At 39.5% G+C, this 21,674-nt stretch overlaps 1 protein-coding gene across 1 annotated transcript in view; it reads left to right on the top strand.

Moving 5' to 3' along the window:
• LOC117405972 (von Willebrand factor A domain-containing protein 8-like) overlaps nt 1-21,674 on the top strand; it is a 107,527-nt gene continuing 85,853 nt past the window's right edge. The window contains exons 1-10 of the mRNA XM_034923815.2: nt 1-284; nt 1,565-1,642; nt 3,702-3,832; nt 7,427-7,537; nt 13,490-13,657; nt 14,301-14,465; nt 14,830-14,879; nt 19,355-19,463; nt 20,042-20,146; nt 20,980-21,111. Of these exons, the coding sequence (XP_034779706.2) occupies nt 146-284; nt 1,565-1,642; nt 3,702-3,832; nt 7,427-7,537; nt 13,490-13,657; nt 14,301-14,465; nt 14,830-14,879; nt 19,355-19,463; nt 20,042-20,146; nt 20,980-21,111 (1,188 nt within the window). The 5' untranslated portion in view covers nt 1-145. The remainder of the gene's footprint in view (nt 285-1,564; nt 1,643-3,701; nt 3,833-7,426; nt 7,538-13,489; nt 13,658-14,300; nt 14,466-14,829; nt 14,880-19,354; nt 19,464-20,041; nt 20,147-20,979; nt 21,112-21,674) is intronic.

Here is a 21,674-nt window from a genome sequence, read left to right as displayed (position 1 = left end):
GGACACTCCTGGTACGGTGTTTATTATGTCCCCCACTACGTTTGACAAGCAAGCAGCCGGCTCTTGTGGAGTCAATATGACAAAACGTCAGCTATAACATTGGCGATTTTAAATATTGTGTTAACTGTCGCATCATTGCATTGTGATGCAGTCACGGGTTTTGTGCGGTGGCACGGCTGCTGCAGTAGCTGCACAAAGAATCAGGAATATTTTAGGTCCCGTACTTGGAAGAGGGGGCTGGTCAAGGAAACAACATGAGGTCAAACTTATAAACACGACTGCAGGTAAACAAATGTCATGTTACACGAGATAGCCCCTTTGAGAGTATTGGATTGGATTTAACAATCCCACATAATCACTTGTACCGGTTGATAGATCTGTAAGCATAAACTAAAACATTGCTACACCGGTACTGTGTTTAGTCTGTTCAGACTGCACTTACCAGCGGTAGCACGGAGTACTTGAAACAGTTCGCCCTTCATTTTGACAGCTTTGGTTTTGATGCATTAGTATTTAGATTACCACGAAGTGTCTCGGCTTGGAATCAGTATTTCAAATCATAACTGTTATTTGTTATTGTATTGATGTTATGCAAGCAGCAACAACATTCCCACTGCTTAGCAGTTTAAGTCATCCCATGTTTTAGTGTGACTCAGTAACTGGAGAGAGTCTCAGATTTGCCTAACTAAACTCACAGCAAAACATGGAGTGACTCAGACAGACTGCTATACAATGGAGCTTATGGGAGTGCCATAACATTCAGCTTTATTTCTTTAGAAAAGGCAATGCCAATACATTCAACTCCCTCCCAAGTTAAAGACTTGCATTGAATCTGAATAGTGTCAATATAAACATCATTATCATAGTTTGTTACTCTGAACTGTTCAGGAACATCCTCGATAGTTTTTAAATTGACCAGTTAACATTCCACATTTGCAACCTGACTGTGTTGTTAGGTAGAGCCTGTAAACCTGGAAAAAGGTGTATCCATAGGTGCTATCCCTACAATCACTGCAGGTCTTATTCATGTCATCCTCAAAGTAATGCGTGACATGATTAAGACTGACAAAGTCATGGTGTTTTACAATAGGGTTCTTCTAGCAATTGACTGTAGCTCAACCCCTCAGACTGATTGCATTCCAGATCTACTAATGGTCCTCATCTGAGCTTCTTTGATTGTGGCATGTTTATTAGGCACACTACCCCCATTGTAACTTAATCTCGTTATTTGTAAACAATGTTGTTCTTAAAAAGGCATCGTTCTTAGCAAGACAAAGCCATGTAACGCACCATGTTTTCACCTAAGTGTCTCTACTTTATGCATTTGATTTGGACAATTGTGCTATATTTTAATATGAAGATATTAAACTTGTTTTTTCTTATTTGGTGTGCTTATTCTCAACCTCAACATATATTTACAGGTGGGCAGATTTATACACAAATGTCAGAATTGTCAAGATACTTGACACATTTCGTTGTAAATATTATGACACACAAATTGCATAATTTTGTATCTTTCTTTTTGTAAGGACTGGGTAAATAGCAAATGTGTCTTTTGTTTCAGGTGATACTGTTAAAATTGGTGACATTTCATTCAAGTTGAAGTCACCTACGAATCCTGAACTTGTGCCTTTTAATTACTGTAAGTAATGACTATGTATAAGCTTTTCCCCTTCATACTGTATGTGTAGAAATGCAAATTGACAGACAGACAGCCTCTTAGCCTCTGATTATGATGCATCCAGTAACCTGTGTTAAAGAAGGTCTTAACTGTAGCACATTTCATCCCTGGCTCTCTAGATATATACAAAACTCTGAATTGTACAGTATCCCCGTTGCTGAGAATACGCATTTACCTAACCATTAAACCTTTCCAATTTTGCCTGAACACCTAAACATTATCAGAAGTATGCATGTAAAATATGGATGTTGGCCATACAATAGTAACTATGCAGTGCAAGTTTATTTATTTAATATTTAGTCTATTTCATATGCACATTGGTGTTTAACACCCTAAAATACATCGGGCAAGGTACTGTGGTTTAAATTAAAGTGTTTGACCTGAAGTCACACCTGCCATAAAAAATCAGGTTTTAATTCTATGGATTGACATTTACATGACAGCGTGTTAATGTAAGTTACAGTGGTAATAATTAGAAGTGGTGGAAGAAAATTAGACCATGACCCTGTGATGAGGTCAGTCCAGTTAATTAAAACTGAGCAAAACAACAAAAGCATGTGAAGAAACCCAATTCATCTTGGGGATCAGCATGCTGTATATGCAAAACTACAAAGCCATATGTAATTCTGTATGTTAACATATAGCATTATTCATAGGTTTCATTCCACTTTAGAAAGCAAAATGAGTTAATTCTATGGGGTGAGCCAGTCTTTTGGCCATAGCTGTACTGTGGCTCAGCATGAAGGGCAGTGGGTTCTCTTGCATTTCCATTGCACTTCAAAGGTCCCTCCATAGTCCAGTACAGTACACTAGGAAAGCAAACAACAGGAGAGGAAGCTATTTCTGTATTCCTTGTTGTAGTCCTAATAATTGTTATTTCTCTATTCCGTTAAACAGTAAATACCATTTGGCTGAACAGCCTCTTTTATATATATCATCAAGTTTTAAAATTAGACCTCATAACTGTTATCTATGAATGACTAGCGGTGAAACTATTGTATTGTGTAACTTGTATAAGAATATAAGATGCTGTCCACCTTGGTGAACAAGAGTGCAGAAATTAGGTCATTCAAATACAAGATGGTTTACAGTTTAAAGAATTCATGTAAGGCCTTGGTGTGCTTCATTTACTTCATCACTGGTACATCAGTATAATTCACATTTCTGAAGCTCCATTTTCATGTAGATAAGTACAAAAAAAAGGATATAGGCCTAATTATAAAACAGGCCGCTTTCATGTAATATGCCTCATGCTAAAATGTGCAGCCAGTGACATACTATGACCCTGAAGACATTGCTAATGACATACAGAGTGAAACAGTAACAGGCTAAATGGAAGTAAGTGAAGAAGACTGAGAACTTTCTTTAACTGCACATGTGAGACACAGGCTGTGAATGGGAGTGCTTGAGCAGTCAGATTCATGGAATTGCTGTCAGCTGTAACCACTTTAAGAGTTTCTGCATGCAAGGAAAAAATAAGAAATCTTTAGTTTTCAGGTGTTTATTTAAAATAAAAAATCATTTTATAAAAAATATCCATTTCAAATGGGTAATTAGAATGGCTACATTTACAGTGAAAATAAAGCTAGCGCGCAATGACTGTCTCACTGCTAAAAAAAATATATATATATATATTTTGACCCTGGCCTTTTTTATTATTTACAACAAAATTCTAAGTGCCGTTCCAATGGGTATCATTTTATGGTAATTAAGGAGGGGCTATGCTAATATTTCATACAGCACGCATCATAAGAACGTACCAATAATTAAACACACTTTGCATTAAAAAGGGTTTTCACAACGACTTTCTGTTATTTTAGAATGATATTACAGAAATGTTCCAATTTTAATTACCTAATCACGGCCGTCCGGATATATTCAGCATAGACATTTTCCACATTTTACCCTAACCTCATAATGTTCTGAACTCCATGAAGGAACGAGCTTTCCAAACTGAATTGCAGCTGCATTAAGACAACTGCCTTGGGTGTTGTGTGACGTATGATTTTGTGTTCCTCAGTGTCTGAAGCTTTGCCCCAGACAGTGGCCCAGCATCTCAGATGGATTATGCAGAAAGACCTGTTGGGACAGGATGTGTTTCTGATTGGTCCCCCTGGTCCTCTTCGCCGCTCCATCGCTATGCAGTATCTGGTAAGTTAAGGTCTCTCTGTAAGCCACATAAAAAGGATACAATGGAATATTGCATTTTTAATGTATATAATTTTTTATATGTAAAAGAAACTGCAGTATAAACAGATTTACCTCTTTTGACTTTATTCAGAGAAGCATGTTGTGAAGTTCCTGAGAATGTTCTTTTGACAAGCACTGGGTAAGCACTGATGTCTGTGCCCTGTCCCTTGGATACCAAGTTTCGTTGGCCCTTGCATTCTTTGTTTTGATGTAGTGCGGTATGCATTTCATAACACAGCATTTGCAATGGCAGTACAGGAGATAAGGAAGTGTATTTCAGTCTCAGTAAGATGATTATTGTCCCTTGAATTTGATGCATTTTGACCCATTGAACGATTTTAGTGATACCAAACTGACACTGAAATACTCCCTCAAGACGCTTCATGCTTAGAATGTGCATTTCCAAAATCTAGAAAACAGGTGCGATAACAAAATTGTAGAAAAAAAAACATTCCACTCTGGGTGGTAGAAGTCGTTGTAAACAAAGCCTATGTTACCTCACGGCTGCAACCTACTTACAGTGTTGATTAGAAAGACTGAAGATCAACCCACCATACCCAATTAACAATGTTGCCAAGGTATGGAATCCTGTCATGCACCTGACCAGTAGGTGTACCTGAAGTATGATTTCATCCCTAACACAGGAAGACAAACTCCACTGCATCCCTTCCTTTGGGCCCCCAGCAAAGATCGGCAAAACAGCACGACCGAGATTCGAACCAGTGAGCTCTCGATCACATGACTCCCCTTGCACTCCACAATGCTCGTGCTTTTATTACATAAAGTGAGCCAATGGCAACCCCTGCTTCGTGTTGATAATATATTATGGTGATTGAATCTACCGATTGATTTTTCAGAGTTTTTAAATACATTGGATCCAACAGTAGAATACGATACTGAATTATTGATTGCAAACTTAACATCATTGTCTTTGCCACATATTTATAAGCAGGTTTTTTCTTCTAAGTTTACTCCTTTTGCACATGTGAAATGTGTTTTGTGAGATTCCAGTTAACAGTTTGAGTAAGCTATAGTTTACCATATATACAATGTGCTGCACTTTCTTTGCTGGGCAGTTCAACAGCGCTAGGATAAATTTACTAACAGTGATGGTTATTGAGGCTTGTTAGAAGTGAATCAGATTATAGATTTGTTTTTGTATGTAATAACAGGGCAGTTAGTGGTGCTCTAACAGTATTAATTACTGGGCAGCAGTGTGGAGTAGTGGTTAGGGCTCTGGACTCTTGACCGGAGGGTCGTGGGTTCAATCCCTGGTAGGGAACACTGCTGCTGTACCCTTGAGCAAGGTACTTTACCTAGATTGCTCCAGTAAAAACCCAACTGTATAAATGGGTAATTGTATGTAAAAAATAATGTGATATCTTGTAACAATTGTAAGTCGCCCTGGATAAGGGCGTCTGCTAAGAAATAAATAATAATTAATTAGCAGACGGAGAATGTTTTTTGGGATATGTTGGTTGTATATTATTGCTGGGCGCGATGCGAATAGTTCTTCCAACAATACACAGATGAATGCAGAAATCATTTGTACCTTTTTTAAGGCAGCACAGTGATTTTAAAATGTCAATTTCGAGCTTTTGGATCACATAATCTGGATATCCATTGATATTCGTTTGTTGAACTCCCAGTCATTTCCTTATGTATGAACTAATCAAGGCTTCCAGACTCTACTGTTGACAAGGAAACCTCATACACAGTAATACCACGTTTCTGTGGACCACAGAGCTCGGGTACGTGCTCGAGTTGCTACCCCCACCTGCTGTTTCCATGATTTTAAATTACTCCAGTAATTACTCCATAATTATACATCCGGGTTTGTATAAAACACGTAAGGTGAAAGAGCCATTTTTACTGAATAAGAAGATTTGAAAACATGAATACAAGCATAAGCTTTGTCAGATGCAATAATCTATATATACAGAGAGAGATGATTATGTAGTGATATAGAGCAATGTATGTATATGTACTGCGTGAAAGAAATGCACAAAAATATGTTCAAGGATTTATCTTTTACATCGTTGACAATTTGACTATAATACTGCCTGCAACAAATTTACATCTTGACCTTTTAACTCGCAAGTATTTCTTGGGAAAATCTGTAGTATTTCCTGCCCAACTCAAGTGATAACTCGGGTAACTCAGAAAAACATGGAAACGCTACCTTTTTCATCAACTCGAGTGGTCCATCAACTTGAGTTCTGGGAGAATTCAGACCAACTGGAGCACACTGGCGTCGACTCAAGTTGGCTGTCCATGGAAACGAGGTATATGTGGCCACAGCAACCATGGAAGAAGACCAAACTGAAAGCACCAGACTTTAAGCTTGCCCTGCAGTGCACTACTGTCAATCTGTTTCAGCCCTTGCACTGCCTGCTGTCTCGACTCAACCACTCAGACTGTGTCCTTTAAATCCCCATTGTACCACCTCCCAGGACTCTTCACAGGCTTTTCCGACACTGTTGGAATGGCCTCTCCATCAACATAGAACACCTTACCCACTACTCTGCCTCTGATGACTTGGGGAACTTGAACTTCATACGTGCCCATCTGAAGTTATCCTCTAGTTTGACAAGTAACCGACTGGTGCAGGCTACCATTGTAGTGATGGTGGTCACGTCATCCATGTATGCTCCAAGTGACAGAAGCCAGCCGTTCTCCTCCCACTACCCATTTTGAGGCCATAATGATGGCTTCCATTGCCATGGTGTAGGCCAGTCGAGAAATTGTGCAACCTGCCATGATTCCAGCTTCCAGAAACGGCCAAGTAGTTGTAAGCTCTGGAGAAATATTACATTTGTCTTTCTGAATGCCAAATTGCAGCATGTTTTTATGTAGCTGTTTTCTCTTATTGCAGTGGATGACTTTTTATTATGTAGAAGCATGTTGCAAAAATAAGGTGTTGTCCTGAAGACAGTATGGATGAAATGGTATCTTTCTGCTATGTACTGTACAGTGCTTTGCGATACTTTTGTATAAAAAGCACTATATAAATGCAATAAAAAAAATACTTTTCATTAAAGCTTCATTGAATGTGTACCAGCATTCATTAATGTATGTTGTTATTGTACTGTTATTGTCCTTTGAAACATGATGGCTTTAAAGAATTCTAAAAATAAATTAATAATGTTTTTTAAGTTGTGCAGGGAAAGCTAATGGAATCATTCCCTTCTCATAAACTCCAAAAACTTACCAAAAAATATAAATTGGAAAACATATTTGGGTCCATATAGTGAAGTAGGACACTTTACCTGATTGTATCTTCCTGTAAAATGTGAATGGATTAGGGTTTTGAAACTGCAGAGAGAGTGGGATTGTCACAGCACATGTGATGGAAGACGACCAGAGAACATTCTACAGATGCGTCAGATGGTTTGCCCAGCACGAGGTGGCAATAGTCAGTGAATCACTGCCAGTTGCAGTAGGGAGTGACTTGGAGCTAGGTCAGATGCTGCGGACATGGGAAAGCTAGGGTTGGAAGAGGTACAGGTGTGAAAGGCCCCATGCTAACAGTGACTGTGCTTCTCAATCCTTCAGGAGCTGACGAAGCGAGAGGTGGAGTATGTGGCCTTGTCCCGAGACACGACGGAAACAGATCTGAAGCAGCGGCGAGAGATCCGAGCCGGCACAGCCTTTTACATCGACCAGGCAAGTGAGAGTCACATCTGAAACACTTTACACACACTGTCCTTCAGCCAGCACAGCCTTTCACATCCACCAGGAAAGTGAGAGTCACATCTGAAACACTTTTCACACACTGCCCTTCAGCCAGCACAGCCTTTCACATCCACCAGGAAAGTGAGAGTCGCACTTTACACACACTTCCCATGATTACGTAGTGTAACTGGTGCCTTTGACCCTTTGCATCACCTAAAATTTTAGGATTGAGACACAATTTAAAAACTATATGAACATAATTTAGATCTATTATTTAACATCATGTAATAAAAAGAAACTACAAAATGATTGCAAAAGACTACCGAAAGCCATAATAGTAGTACAGTATTTCATATTAGATTTCGAAATGTCTGATGAATTCCTCCTTCAAGGCTGTTTTATACAGTGAGGGAAGCTGATGAATCCCTCCTTCCAGGTTGTTTTATACAGCACAGTGCAGGGAAGCTGATGAATCCCTCCTTCCAGGCTGTTTTATACAGCACAGTGCAGGGAAGCTGATGAATCCCTCCTTCCAGGCTGTTTTATACAGCACAGTGCAGGGAAGCTGATGAATCCCTCCTTCAAGGCTGTTTTATACAGCACAGTGCAGGGAAGCTGATAAAGGGAGTGTAGCACATAAAGAATGCTTTGTGAGGTGACTGAGGTGATCTGCAGCATTGTCAGTGTTTTTAATAAGAGCGTAAATGAAAGCACCTAAGCTGCTCAAGTCTTTATTAGCTCTGGAGGGTTACCAAGGGGAGCGATTCCCTATTCAGTGTTTAAAAAGAAACCCTTAAAAACCTTTCAAAAGCACCTGTTTAAAAAGGTATCTGTTGTGGTTTGTTTTGGCTCTTTAGTTGAGCATTTATTTGCAATCTGAAGTCTGCCAGCCGCTTGAATTGAAAAACATGGCTGAACTGATTTGATTTCTTGTTCGACTCTGAGCTCTCTAATGATTGGTTTCTCAGGGTTGTGAAGTTCAGCCTGATAATAAATTGGATGCTGAAGTGGACATGTGGTGGAGGAGGTATGGAAGTAGAGCAGAATATGATTTGAAATGACAGGCTTCACTTTGGCACTAATTAGATCTAAAACAAATAAGACAATTAACTGTATTTCATTTAAATATATGTTTTTTAAAAATCAACAATATAATTGCATGGAAAGATTGAGAAGGTTGCATGAGATGGTGCTAAGATTTTGGAATGGCATTTTATTGAACATTTTAATGAAGCACAACACAGTACATGTAGAGATCTGGCAGTAATTGCTGCCATGGTCTTTGCCAGTGCTTATTTGAGATTACACTGTGGGCTCATTGTGTGTGTATCTCCTTTTACGATTCACACTGCCAATTGAACAGAAGGAGGAGGAAGAAAGTAGCAACATTATTATCCAGGCGTTCTTCCATCTGTCAAAGGCAGCTTTCTGACAGACCAAAGTACATAGTCTATACAGTGCATAGTTAAAATTAATAAAATACCAATTTCAAAAAGCAATGCAATCTCAATAAATGTTTGCACAATCAATATAACAATCCAAAAGGTGTGTGTGGTTTGTCCATCAATTAGTTCAGCATTTTAAAGGTAAAGCATTTTACCACATTGTTTTAAGTCTGCATTTTTAAGATATTATTTTCCTGTGTCTTCACTGAAGTAAACCAAACTAGGATGACGTTAAATCCCCCCAATAAACTGATATATGTGATGCAATACTTGGCTTATCCAGACCTTGGTCTCAAGAGATGTATCTCTAATCCTCTTCAGGTTCTTAGCTAAGACTTGATGATAGCTTGTTCTACCAGTTGGAGAAATCAACACAAAACACCATGAACAAATGCATTTCGTGGCAGTAAATATACATTGCACTACCCACCTAACAAAGGATCATTTTGCCAGTGTCGTTGTCAGGTTTTGCAATCCAGTCATTGTCAAGGTTGATACGCTACCTTGTGACGTGCAGTATAGACTGAAACTGATTAAATGTCTGGATTAACAGTTTGATATATGAATCTGTTCTGGTCGTTGTTGGGTTCTTTAATAACCATCTAGGTAACTGTAATGTTTTCACAACTGTATTTAATCCATTAAGGCAGATATAAATAAACATTAAGCATATAAGCAATAAGCATCAAACCCTTGTCTGAATCTCACCCCCTCAGATCCCTTCCAGAATAATTAGAACACTCCAGCTTGAAAACATTCTTAGTTGTCATTGCTGCTTAACCAGTGTAGGAAGTGAAAAGGACAAACTTTGCAGTCTGTCATAGTACCAAGCTGTGGCAATGTGCCCCACCTCTGTGTGCAATTGTGTGTTGCGTGCGTGTGTTAATGTCGGTGTATAGTCATTGGTACACGGGATATAAACGGGTCTGTGTTTCACGTATATTTAAAAAGTGTAGATTTGTATGTAGGCACGAGGAGGGCACAAATCACTTCACGTGCTGGTTAAATGTAATATGTGAGCACGGGGTTGCACAGAATTCACGTGCTGGGATTCAAGTGAATAATTAATTAGTAATTGAATCCCAGCACAAACAGTATAAATAGATGCACGTTTAGTCACTCGTGGGGTGGGTGTTCGAGAGTGGAGAACGGGTGAGAGAGAGAGAGAAGGAGAAACGTAAAGTAAAATAATAATCTATAAGTGTTTGTACTCACCGTGTTTGTTTGTCTCTCCGTGCACCGTTTGTTAAGTGTTTAGTACGTTTTGTTTGTCTTTTTATTTTGGCGTGTAGTGCCGTGTCCCGTGTTTTTGTGTTTAAAACCTTTTATTTTCTGTTTATTAAAATGCTGAGCGCGATCACGCGCCCAGCTTATACCAAACCACATTTCTCAGTCGTTTGTGTTCCTGTTTCTGTTCTGACGCCACCCACTCCGGCCATCTTTGTGACACAAGCTCACACTGTCCTTTAGTCCCTGAAGACAGGCTGCTTTACCCCTTCATATGTCAGTTATGTTCACCCCCCCCCCGGTCTGTTTGTTTCTGTTTCAAGACTTCAGTCTGTAGCCAGGGGTGGCCAACCCTGGTCCTGGAGAGCCACAATCCTGTAGGTTTTCTGGGTATCTAAAGATACCCAGAAAAAAGCTAAAGACCTGCATTTTTTTCTGTTGATTTAAGTAATTAAGAACTGGGGTGGAACGAAAACCAGAAGACCCTGCGGCTCTCCTGGACCAGGGTTGGCCACCCCTGCTGTAGCCTTAGTCAAAGTAAACGCTTTCACTACAATCTAGCCCCCTGGCGTTGTGCATGCATATTGTGAAAGTGCAATGTTCCTCCTCAAGGTTATTCCTGTTATTCCTTGGAGACGGGGATCTGTCAAACTGCTGTAACATTGATGTGATCATTCCAGTGGGAAATCATTTATGAAACACGTTTTCAGAATTTCAAGTGGGAGAGCTGGCTGTATTGCACTGTACTCAAGTTCCGTTTCAAAGACTTCCCACCAGACCTGGTTCCTGCCTAGTTACTGTACAACACAGCAAATGAGTTCTCTGAAGCTGCTCTCCAAGGCTTCTTTGTAAAGTCCTAATAATTAGTATGCATATGTTACAATAACAATTCACATACCGGTAATGTGCTTGCCTTACTCCTTTCATATCCTGCACATGCAATCAAGGTGTATAAATATGCATCTTTAGTTTTCAAAGCAACTTTTTCTGTCTGCAAAAATACTACTTTTCTTTCAACCTTTTTTCATTGAAATAGTTCAGCTCTTGTATCTGGCTGTGGAAGGCATGCAAGGAGAGGTGTCTGCTTTGCCATTCACAATAGCAGGTGTATATTGCAGAGCTCACAGAGGGAAGAAACACGCCTCCATGACCCTTCAGCCCTTTCTATTCCAAGTGTTTTCAAGCTTTCTGTGTCAATTGTCTGGCTGCAGAAGCCTTTGTGAGCTCGAAAAGCCTATTATAGAATAGTTTACTGAGCGTATTTATTTTAAGGTTTAGGGTTTTCGATCTATTCGATACATTTGTTAACTGTATTTTTCTATGCACATACAGTCCACAACTTGCTATTTTTGCAAAGGATTTGTGTACCGTATGAGGGGACAAATTGTATTGTCTTTGTGTGTGTGTGTGTGTGTGTGTGTGTATGGATCTTAATGTCTCTGTTTAGCCATTTATAGTCTTTCTAATGAAACCTGTAATGGAGCAATACCCAGTGAAACAAGCACACACTAACTACATTGTAAACATACATGGCATTCAGCATTAGTTTAATGGTAGCGGATATGTTGTCAGGCTAATGGTCTGTTAGCCTGTTTCCAATTAAGAATACAAAAGCAATGCTGGTTCTTTCCGATCGTGTTTTTGACAGGACTTTCTGCTGCTTTTGCGTCGGTGCCTTTAAAGGTATTGATGTGATTATAGCTGTAGGGATCATTAATTATAAGTAAAGTTTTGAGTGGCAGTTAGTGTGTTTTCTACCCACAGGATCAAACCTACATTTGAATCTAAATTCAAATTCCATGGTTGGTGGTTTGGGGTTTTATTTTTATTTCCTCAGATTTACGTCAGAAAGCTAGATTTATAAAGTGTGTTTTTTTCCCATAGGTTTTTATGTCCCCCCCCCCCCCCCCTAACAGTTATAGTAACATGGTAACCCTTTCTTTCTTTGCTTTCACATAGTTATTCAATTCAAGTGTAATTTCCTGTAATGAAGAAGCAACATGCCCAGCAATGGCAGCAATGGTGCATAAAGACATTTTAATGGTAGCGCCCGTACAAAATGAAAATAAGTCTTCAAAATGTACCAACAATTGAGTACATGTTGAAAAAGATTCCATGAATAGCTACCACATGCAGGCAGCAATGAGAAGTAATGGGTTTTGTTGTAACCCTACAGCCTGTTCTACGTTAAGCCCATAAACATAATATAAGTAGCAAAGCATTTTATGCAGCATAGTATAAGTGAAGGTCTATTTGAGCCTTCAGTGGGTTCACCTGTATAAGTTAAACGTTGCAGCATTTTCTTTTCAGAAAAGGCACTTCTTTCATATTGTTGCTCCAGGTCTCCGCAGTGCAGTTCATCTTTCAAATTACTTCCATGGCTGATTATCCTATTTCTTTTACAGCCTCTCATCTCTAAATGCAGTTATTTTCATTGATTACCATGGCACTCCAATCATTTGTAACATCAGAGCCCATTCGTTTTTTTCCTCCGTTAATCAGAAACACAAATAGCTCTGTGCCTATTTTACCATTTCTTCTAGTGCAGAATGTTTCTGATTAATTTACAAATAAAAACCGAAAATGCTTTTATTGTCTAATAATACCAAAATAATCCTGTAAGCCTTCTGTTGAATCTCTCCTAACAATCACCTTATCGGGAAGCTTTAATGAGCGGTGTCCTTGGCTTCTGATGCCGCATGGTTCTTTACCTGCGCTTTCCAGCTGAAGTAATTGAATTTATCTTGATTTGGCATTTTGCTGCGACCCTAAATAGGACAGAGGGCAGTAAAAAAAGGCAGTGCAAGTTGTGGAGCTGATTCAAGAGGGCAGGGAGCAGGTGGTTAACCCTGTAAAGCGCAAGTACTGTAATGCCAACATGCCATTTTGATGGTGTTTGATCGCCTTCATTTTTCTCTCCCTTTGTCTATTTATATTTTGTTTCATTCTTTTTTGCCAGTGCCTTCTTTTGTCCTTGTTCTTTTCATCATTTATTATTCTCTTTGATCTTTGACATCTTGGGTGGCAAGACAACACGGTTAAAGCAGCTGATCCCAATTAGGACGAACTAGTGTCACTATGGTTTATAATATATGTTAAACATAAACTTTGCATTTGGGAATTTGATCTCTGAGAGTAAGATCAGTGGAGTATTTCTCCTCTTTGATTATTGTTATGATGTGTGATAAGGTAAGTAGCGTGTTACAGTATTTCAGCAGATGATGCTATGTAAAGTGTAAGTGCTACTCTAATGCCTGTTTCCTCTCTGCAGTGTGCCGTTCGTGCAGCAACGCATGGGAGGATCCTGGTGCTAGAGGGACTGGAGAAAGCCGAGCGAAACGTCCTGCCCGTTCTCAACAACCTGCTGGAAAACAGGGAGATGCAGCTGGAGGATGGGCGCTTCCTCATGTCTGCCCAGCGCTACGACAAACTGCTGCAGGTTAACAATGAGCTACTGATTGACAGTATTTTTAAACAAATCCCGATGTTGATGTTGTTAGAGAGCCATTCAGCACAATATATTGTAGGTTTAAAAAAATACAGCTAATAACTAACAAAATGGGTTGTTTTGGAATACAAGAAACTTTCAATGAATTAGCAAATTTTGATTCATCAGGACATGAACATGAAGAAGACTGCAACAAAGCTGTTCTTAGTTGCTCTATGTAAAGCTGTGTTTTTTTAACAGTTATCACGGATTACACAATTTCCAAGTTAACCAGTGCTGTGTAATATGTGAAATCCCTTTTTCTGAAAGAATTGTATAAATATACATAGTTTAAAAAACTAAAATAAAGCAAATGTTTGTTTTTCTGACACATTTAGGAACCTGGCAGCAGGTTTAGTTTCCGGTAAATGATTAAAAACATTGCATAGAGCTGCACAGGTTCTTTAAAATGTCTTCCACGAAAATGAAACCAGTTCCATCGAGTATCAGAAATATTTCTGCTAAAGATCAGCCTGTCCAGTACAAGAAGACATTTCATGTATCTGGTGATGCATGTATTACTATTTAAGCCTTGATGGGCCAGTGGTCTCATCTCACTCCCACAGTTCTAATATATGATGATATGTTGGTGTAGGATCACACTAAGGAAGAGATGGATGTCTGGAAGATTGTGCGTGTGAGTGAGGATTTCCGAGTGATTGCACTGGGCTTGCCTGTCCCCAGGTACACTGGGAACCCACTGGACCCTCCCCTCCGCTCAAGGTTCCAAGCCAGAGACATTTATTACTTGCCTTTCAAGGTAAGCAAGCTGTAGTACAGCTGTTACTGCAGAGGTACAGTGCCTGCAGGGATGCATTGCAAACTAGCAGAAATCAGGAGAAAAGCAAGAAAACTGGTTTAGTCAACCAGCTAGAGAAAATGAAGGAGACTTAAAAGTTAAAACAAACACTATGAACACTGTTTAGAAATTTAGTAACAAAATACGGCAAACTTTAGCACAACTAATGTTTATTGTCTCAAAGCAAATGTGGTCAGATCCTTGCAGTTGAGCAGTTCAGTATTTTCAGACAGAGGGATGGGAAATGATTGTTTTCCTTAAACAAAAACAAAAGTAAAATAAACCCCATTTTGTTCTTTCATGTTCTTTCTTTTCCTCCCCTTAGGACCAACTAACGCTTCTTTATGCTGCTGGACCGAATGTTCCAGCTGAGAGGTAAAGGGTCTTCAAAGTTATTGGGTAGTTCTTACATTAAAGTGTAGTGTAAGAGTCTCAGTTTCTTTCACTTCACATGGGTTTGATTATTGTAAAGATTGGTGTGGTTTCCACAACCTTACCATTAAAATATAATTTGGTATTACGCTGTACTGATATAACAAACTATGGGTAATTACTTTATATGAATTATGATGTTATGCACGAATGTAAGAATTGGCTTTCTGTGGTGGTGTACTTTTATCTTTCAAGTAGCATATATCTATAATCGTGTTTGCGATATATTTTAATATAAAATGTATACTCTATTGCAGTTTTGTTAGAGGATACATTAGTTTATCTCCAATGTAATCACAGTTTTACATATAGACTGCCCCTGTTTTCATTTACGTCGCAAATTCTGGGCTGCTTTGCTTTTCAGATAATGTCCCAAATTCTGGGCCGATTTGGTTTGCAGATAACGTCCCAAATTCTGGGCCGCTTTGGTTTTTAGATAACGTCCCAAATTCTGGACCGCTTTGGTTTTTAGATAACGTCCCAAATTCTGGGCCGATTTGGTTTGCAGATAACGTCCCAAATTCTGGGCCGCCTTGGTTTTTAGATAGCGTCCCAAATTCTGGGCCGCTTTGCATTTTCGAATTCAGCTCAGTTTTGGGGACTCAGTTGACAGCCGAGTTTACCATAAACTGGATCGTGAATTCATTTGAGAGTAACCCATAGTACATGAATCAAAGTTAATGTATTTTTTACTCTTTCCAGAAATCTTTTTTTTTTTTTTTTTTTTTTTTTAATGAAAAAACAGAAATAAAATGTAAATGTTAAAAAAAACGTATTTCTTATTACATGAAGAAACTACATTGCACTGAAATAGATACGTGAAAATTAATTAAAGCAGTCGTTTTCCTTTATTAAAGACTAATAGTGAAAATAAATGATTGTAGTAATTTTTCTATTACCCTACCCTTCCCAGTCTTTTCCCCGCCCCTCTTTTGCGCAAAACCTGCACTCAAATTCCCCTCCACACACGTGTACCACCACCATTGCAAAATATATTTTCGGGTATTCAGCCCCATTCATGTCTATGCCAGTGTTAAAAACACATTTTCAGTCATATCTCTCGAACTAGAGCACCTATAACCACCGTTCGAAGGGTTCTAGAACAGCATGAATGTAATTTGCTCAGTTTCGTAGCAATTCTTTGCAGAAAATATTTTCAGGGCGTTCAGGGTGTTCAGCCTCATTCATGTCTATAGCAGGGTTGAAAAACATATTTCAGGCATATCTCTCGAACCCGAGCACGTAGAACCACCATTCAAAGTGATATAGACTCAGGGGAGCACCCCAAGCCACCCCCTAAAACGGTGTGGTGGTTCACCCAAAAACTCATGTCATGACGAAAAAATTCACTTTGCCAAGCCGTCCTGGCATCTGAACCATGAAAATGGTGACTCCTTGTGTGGGGCCCCACGGGGCCCGGCCACAAAAAAAAAATCAAGTTCCTAACCCCCACAGAACCCGAGATACGCCCTGTCAAAAATGTCCAAAAACTATCCTTTTCGGGGTCATATCTCCATGACCCTGGGGCCTTGAAACCGGGTTGAACTTCCTAGGGTCATGTCTGGGGGCCCTCTTTCACAAGGAGCCACCCGTTTTCAAATGCTACATTTTCAACAAATTTACACATTTTCAGCATGATGGAATGTCAAGGTTGCATTTCCAATAGCTTTTGAGCTCCAGGTTGTCAAAAAAAGTCTAAACTGGTGTCCTTTCTAGCTGGGGACACGTCGCTTGGAGGGATCGACAGGGGCCCCGAGGTGGACCTCCGTACCGATTTTCAAGTCTCGGGGACCCCCGGAACCCGAGATATAGCACCCTGAAAAATGTCTATGGGAAATCCCATTATAAAACCCCTTTGGGGCAACGCCCACCATCTGGCGGTGGGGTGGCGTATGAACCCATGGCCGATATCTTTCTTTAGCTAAGACTCTTGTGCACACAAAGAGTGCCCTTCTGAGTTCGCTGGCCCAGGGGTCGTGGAGATACGGGTACGATAAGAGACCACCCCCTTCCCTATGGCAAATCCCATTATAAAAACACCACTGGGGTAAGGCTCGGCCAATGGCGGTCGTGGGTCGTACGAACTCGAAGGAACCAATTTTCTTTAGCTAAGACTGTTGTGCATCTAAAGAGAGTACTAGCGAGTTTGTTGGCCCAGGATATGTGGACTCATGGGGTACGATAGGAGGACCCCCCACCGACCGCGATTTCCTATATCAAAATACATACAAAAAATGTCCATTATATATAAGACCTGAAGTGTGCACATTTTGTAGTGTATTTATGCAACAGAAGCACCAATTTAAGTCTATTCCAAGTGTTTTGTGATCACAGTATCAGCTTGAGTGTATCGGAGCATAGTTTTGCACCAAAAGCGAGCAGAGGCGAAACAAAGCACTATATACCCTATTCTTTAAAATATCTCTTTGCAGTGCAAATTTGAGGAACGCAACCACTTAGCAACTTGCAAATTGGTACTGCAATTTAAAGGCCTGTAGTGTCAGACTGGTAGTCCCTAACTGATTCAAGTGTTTTTGGAATGATTCCTGCAAAGACTGATTTATAAGAAAAAACAGAGATTGACAAACAGCATTTTGCTTTATATGCAGAAACGGGCAACTACAAGAGGGTGTCAAACAAGCTGTGAATGTCCTAGGAGGCTACAGAGTACCTCTGGGTATGAATCCAGATGCTCGCAGTACCTGTTCTTAGATGTCCGAAACCACTGTATAACCTGTATAACCTATAAATATCACTTTTTATTGTGTATTTGAGGAACACCCCAATTACAAACTTCAATTGAATTGCTGTGCTATCAGAATATCAGTGTATAACTTTGCTGGGTATTGCAATGTATGCTGGGTATCAAAAGGCCTTCACTTTCACAAAAGGCTGTCAATTTAAAAAAGGCCGTCAAAGTTACAAAAAAATAGGTATGCTCCTAACCCAATACTTGTCTTTTTAATTCTGTGCATCCAAATACTTGTAGTTAAAAGTTTTAAGAATTAAGCCTACTGTTTGTTGTTCTATCCTAAACCAGCAGTTTGTCACCCAAATTTATTAAATAAACAGAGGGGGGGGGGGGGGGGGGGGGTCATCAGATTATTCTCCATTTTATTGTAACTGAGGTACCGTTCAGTTGAGCGAAAATTGTAAAGGGGTACTCGAGCTGAAACCTCCAGATAGAAGGGGTACAGTTTCAAAAAAGGTTGAAAACCCCTGACCTACAGTATAAACTATCAGGAACAGATAAGGGAAATGTTGACTAATACAATACAATAGGATTTATTTGAAGTTGTTGAAGAGCACTGGTCTCTTAAACCCTGAAGTTCTGATAAACCCCTACGCCTCACTGTATATTGATGGACATTACATAAGCAAATGCGATGTCGTTTTTTTTTTTTTTTTTTGCTATACCATGTTCCTAAATGTTTTCTGGGGAGAGTAAAAATACATGATTCATGTACTAAGGGTTACTCTTAAATGAATTAACGGTCCAGTTTATGGTAAACTGTGCATGCATGACTTAGAAACTCGGCTGTCAGCTGAGCAGAATATCTCAAAAACTGGCCTGAATTCGAAAATGTAGAATTCGGGACGTTATCTAAAAACCAGAGCAGCCCAGAAATTGGGATGTTATCAGAGCGGCCCAGAATTTGGGACGTTATCTAAAAACCAAAGCGGCCCAGAATTTGGGACGTTATCTGCAAACCAAATCGGCCCAGAATTTGGGACGTTATCTAAAAACCAAAGCGGCCCAGAATTTGGGACGTTATCTAAAAACCAAAGCGGACAAGAATTTGGGACGTTATCTGCAAACCAAAATGGCCCAGAATTTGGGACATTACCTGAAAAGCAAAGCAGCCCAGAATTTGCGACGTAAATGAAAACAGGGGCAGTCTATATGTAAAACTGTGATTACATTAGAGATAAACTAATGTATCCTCTAACAAAACTGCAATAGAGTATTTATATTAAAATATATCGCAAAAACAATTATAGATATATGCTACTTGAAAGATAAAAGTACACCACCACAGAAAGCCAATTATTACATTCGTGCATAACATGATAATTTATATAAAGTAATTACCCATAGTTTGTTATATCAGTACAGCATAATACCACATTATATTTTAATGGTAAGGTTGTGGAAAGCAGATCACTCTCTCTCTCTCTCTCTCTCTCTCTGATCACAATGTTAAAAATGCCTGCAAGCTTTTCCACTCGTGTGATGACATATTCATGTGACAGACATGGACCAATCAAAACGCGAGACTGTTATGCGGTTCCATCCCAAAAACCTGGCCTGTGTCATACCTCGCTAGATCTGTCAGCTCATGGCAGTCTGTTTCCTCCTCCTAGCTTTCCATTTGTAAAATTGTAGTGTCCAGGTTAACATTCTCTTTGTTCCTCAGAGTCTCTCAGCTCCTGTCCTTTGGTACGACCCTGTGCTCCCAAGAGTCTTCTAACCTTGGCCTTCCAGACTTTCCAGTGGACAGCCTGCCCGCTGCTGTTCACATTCTGGTAGGTCATTGCAGAGGAGAGAGACTGTGGCTGGTGTGTATTGCAGCCAGTCCCAAAGGGGATAGCTGAACTATATAAGACAGCCTTGGGTTCAGTAACTGATCAACACAGAACACGACTAGCTATACTGTAGTGTGTAGTCAAGAATGGATCAGTGTACAGTACATCCAAACAGAGTCTGATATTTGAAGTGTGAATAATGACTAGGGTTACATCAATATCAGCAATATCAGATATGAAAAATTCAGCCTCATAGAACAATTGTTGTGTTCCTGAGTCTACAGAGTGTGATAAAGATGACTGTCTTGTCACTCGTGAAGCTTCTGTATAGAATATCATATAGGCTGCTGTACAATGCAAGCTGTTATCCACTCCACCAGCCGCCAGTAGAGTAGGTGAAAATCATCTTCTGTCTTACACAGCACACTACTATCATTCTCATAATATTCAATTAACGTGATGTCATTTCCATCTGCTGCAGCCTGTCTAATACAAAGACACATCAGATGCTGTCGCATCAATATCAGTGCGTACCAAATATTAGATAAGGTGGAAGTCAGTTTTCTCTTTACTTTCAGGAAGCCTTTCCCATGCTGTCGTCACAACAGCTCCTCCAAAGACTGTACCCGTACGACATGTTACTGGCAAAGGAAGGCAGGAGTGCAGTGGAAGATACTCTGAGTGTGAGTTCATCATACTGTACATAATACAATCTACAGTTGTATAAATCTTATTACTAGGAAGCATTCTTGACTGAGTTACCATCCTATAAAAAGCAAGTTCACCTGCGTATTTTTTTAGTATATATATATATATAGTATATAAATTAGAATGTATTGGAATGCCTTACTGTTAGAAATGCACCTTCAGCTTGCACAGGAGCCCTATCTAACATCTCTAAAGCTATGACATTTATTGGCATTCTCTGTTTGAATTTCAAGCTTTGCACTCAGAGTGACAATTTAGAAGTGAATCAGGAAGCCTTCCAAGCCTGGCATTCCTGTTTTATAATGCGTCTGGCTCCCATTGACAAATCACACAGAGAATATCAATAAATAACACTTTCAGCAAACTATTGCTTACGTCCAGCTTCTCGTAACACTTCATTTTCTAAAAAGGAACTTGTACATCAGACATTGTTTGCACTGTGGACTTGCATCTTATGTAACTGCTGTATTATGTCTTTTATATGATTTGTAAATATAGAAGCTGTGCCATATATAATAAATCCTAGATAGCCATAACTTTATTAACAATGCTGCATTGTCTTTGATATAAATCTGTTTATTTATTGCACAGTATGTGCACTGTATGTCATGAATGTAGCCGTTAAGCTGCACTTTTATTCTGAAAAGGTTATATCAGAATAATAAATAAGTAGTTATTGGTGGTTGCTGTTAAGTCAGTCAATTTTTCAATGAACAGTAAAATTCAGTAATCGCTCCCAAGCGCTTGCTCGTTTGACTGATGGAGCATCTCCAGTAAATGTTTCAACTCCAGCTCTTTCCTGTTTCAGAGATTTGAGCTGCTTGATTCAGGCAAGCACCATTTCCCCAGAGGGATCATTAAAGTGGAAGAGAAAGACGGCAGCCAGACCCCACAAGCAGCGGTTACTGTGCAGATCGCAAGCAAAGAAGTCACATTTCAGGTAACAATGTGTAGGGCTGCTCAAGCAGAAGAGCATGTGATATGTACAACATGGTTCAGGTTATGAGAATTGCATTAGGAGGGAATGCACTGTTCAGTTCCGCGGAGGTGCGGTGATAGATTTCACACAAGTAGAATTTGTGCCAAAAGACAAAGAGGATGGCATTGATTCATCATGAGATGAGACTGTCTGATAAAAGATTGCTCTGTCTCTCACCTGACACGTCATCAAAAGACCTGGGATTTTAAAACTTCACAAGTTTTCTGAACATGATAATTAATAATCATATACACCGACATGGTTTTCTAAGCAGTCATATTGTTCTGTTCCATTAAATGATATCCCGACACAATTTTTAACATTTTGAGGTTATAGAAGAGTATCTGTCTCATAATGTATTCTTATCCATCCGCTGTTTCTTTTATTTGATTCATGCAATCATGTATTTGTACAATATACTCCAAGGAAATACAAAATTGAAACAACGTTTCACTGTGGTTCAGTATTTTACTTGAAATGCTACATCAGTGGTGTTGTTTAATTGTATGCACATTTAGAGAATG

The sequence above is a fragment of the Acipenser ruthenus genome, chromosome 9 (genome assembly GCF_902713425.1).
Source record: "Acipenser ruthenus chromosome 9, fAciRut3.2 maternal haplotype, whole genome shotgun sequence".
Taxonomy (NCBI): domain Eukaryota; kingdom Metazoa; phylum Chordata; class Actinopteri; order Acipenseriformes; family Acipenseridae; genus Acipenser; species Acipenser ruthenus.
This window is presented reverse-complemented; position numbering and strand designations above follow the sequence as displayed.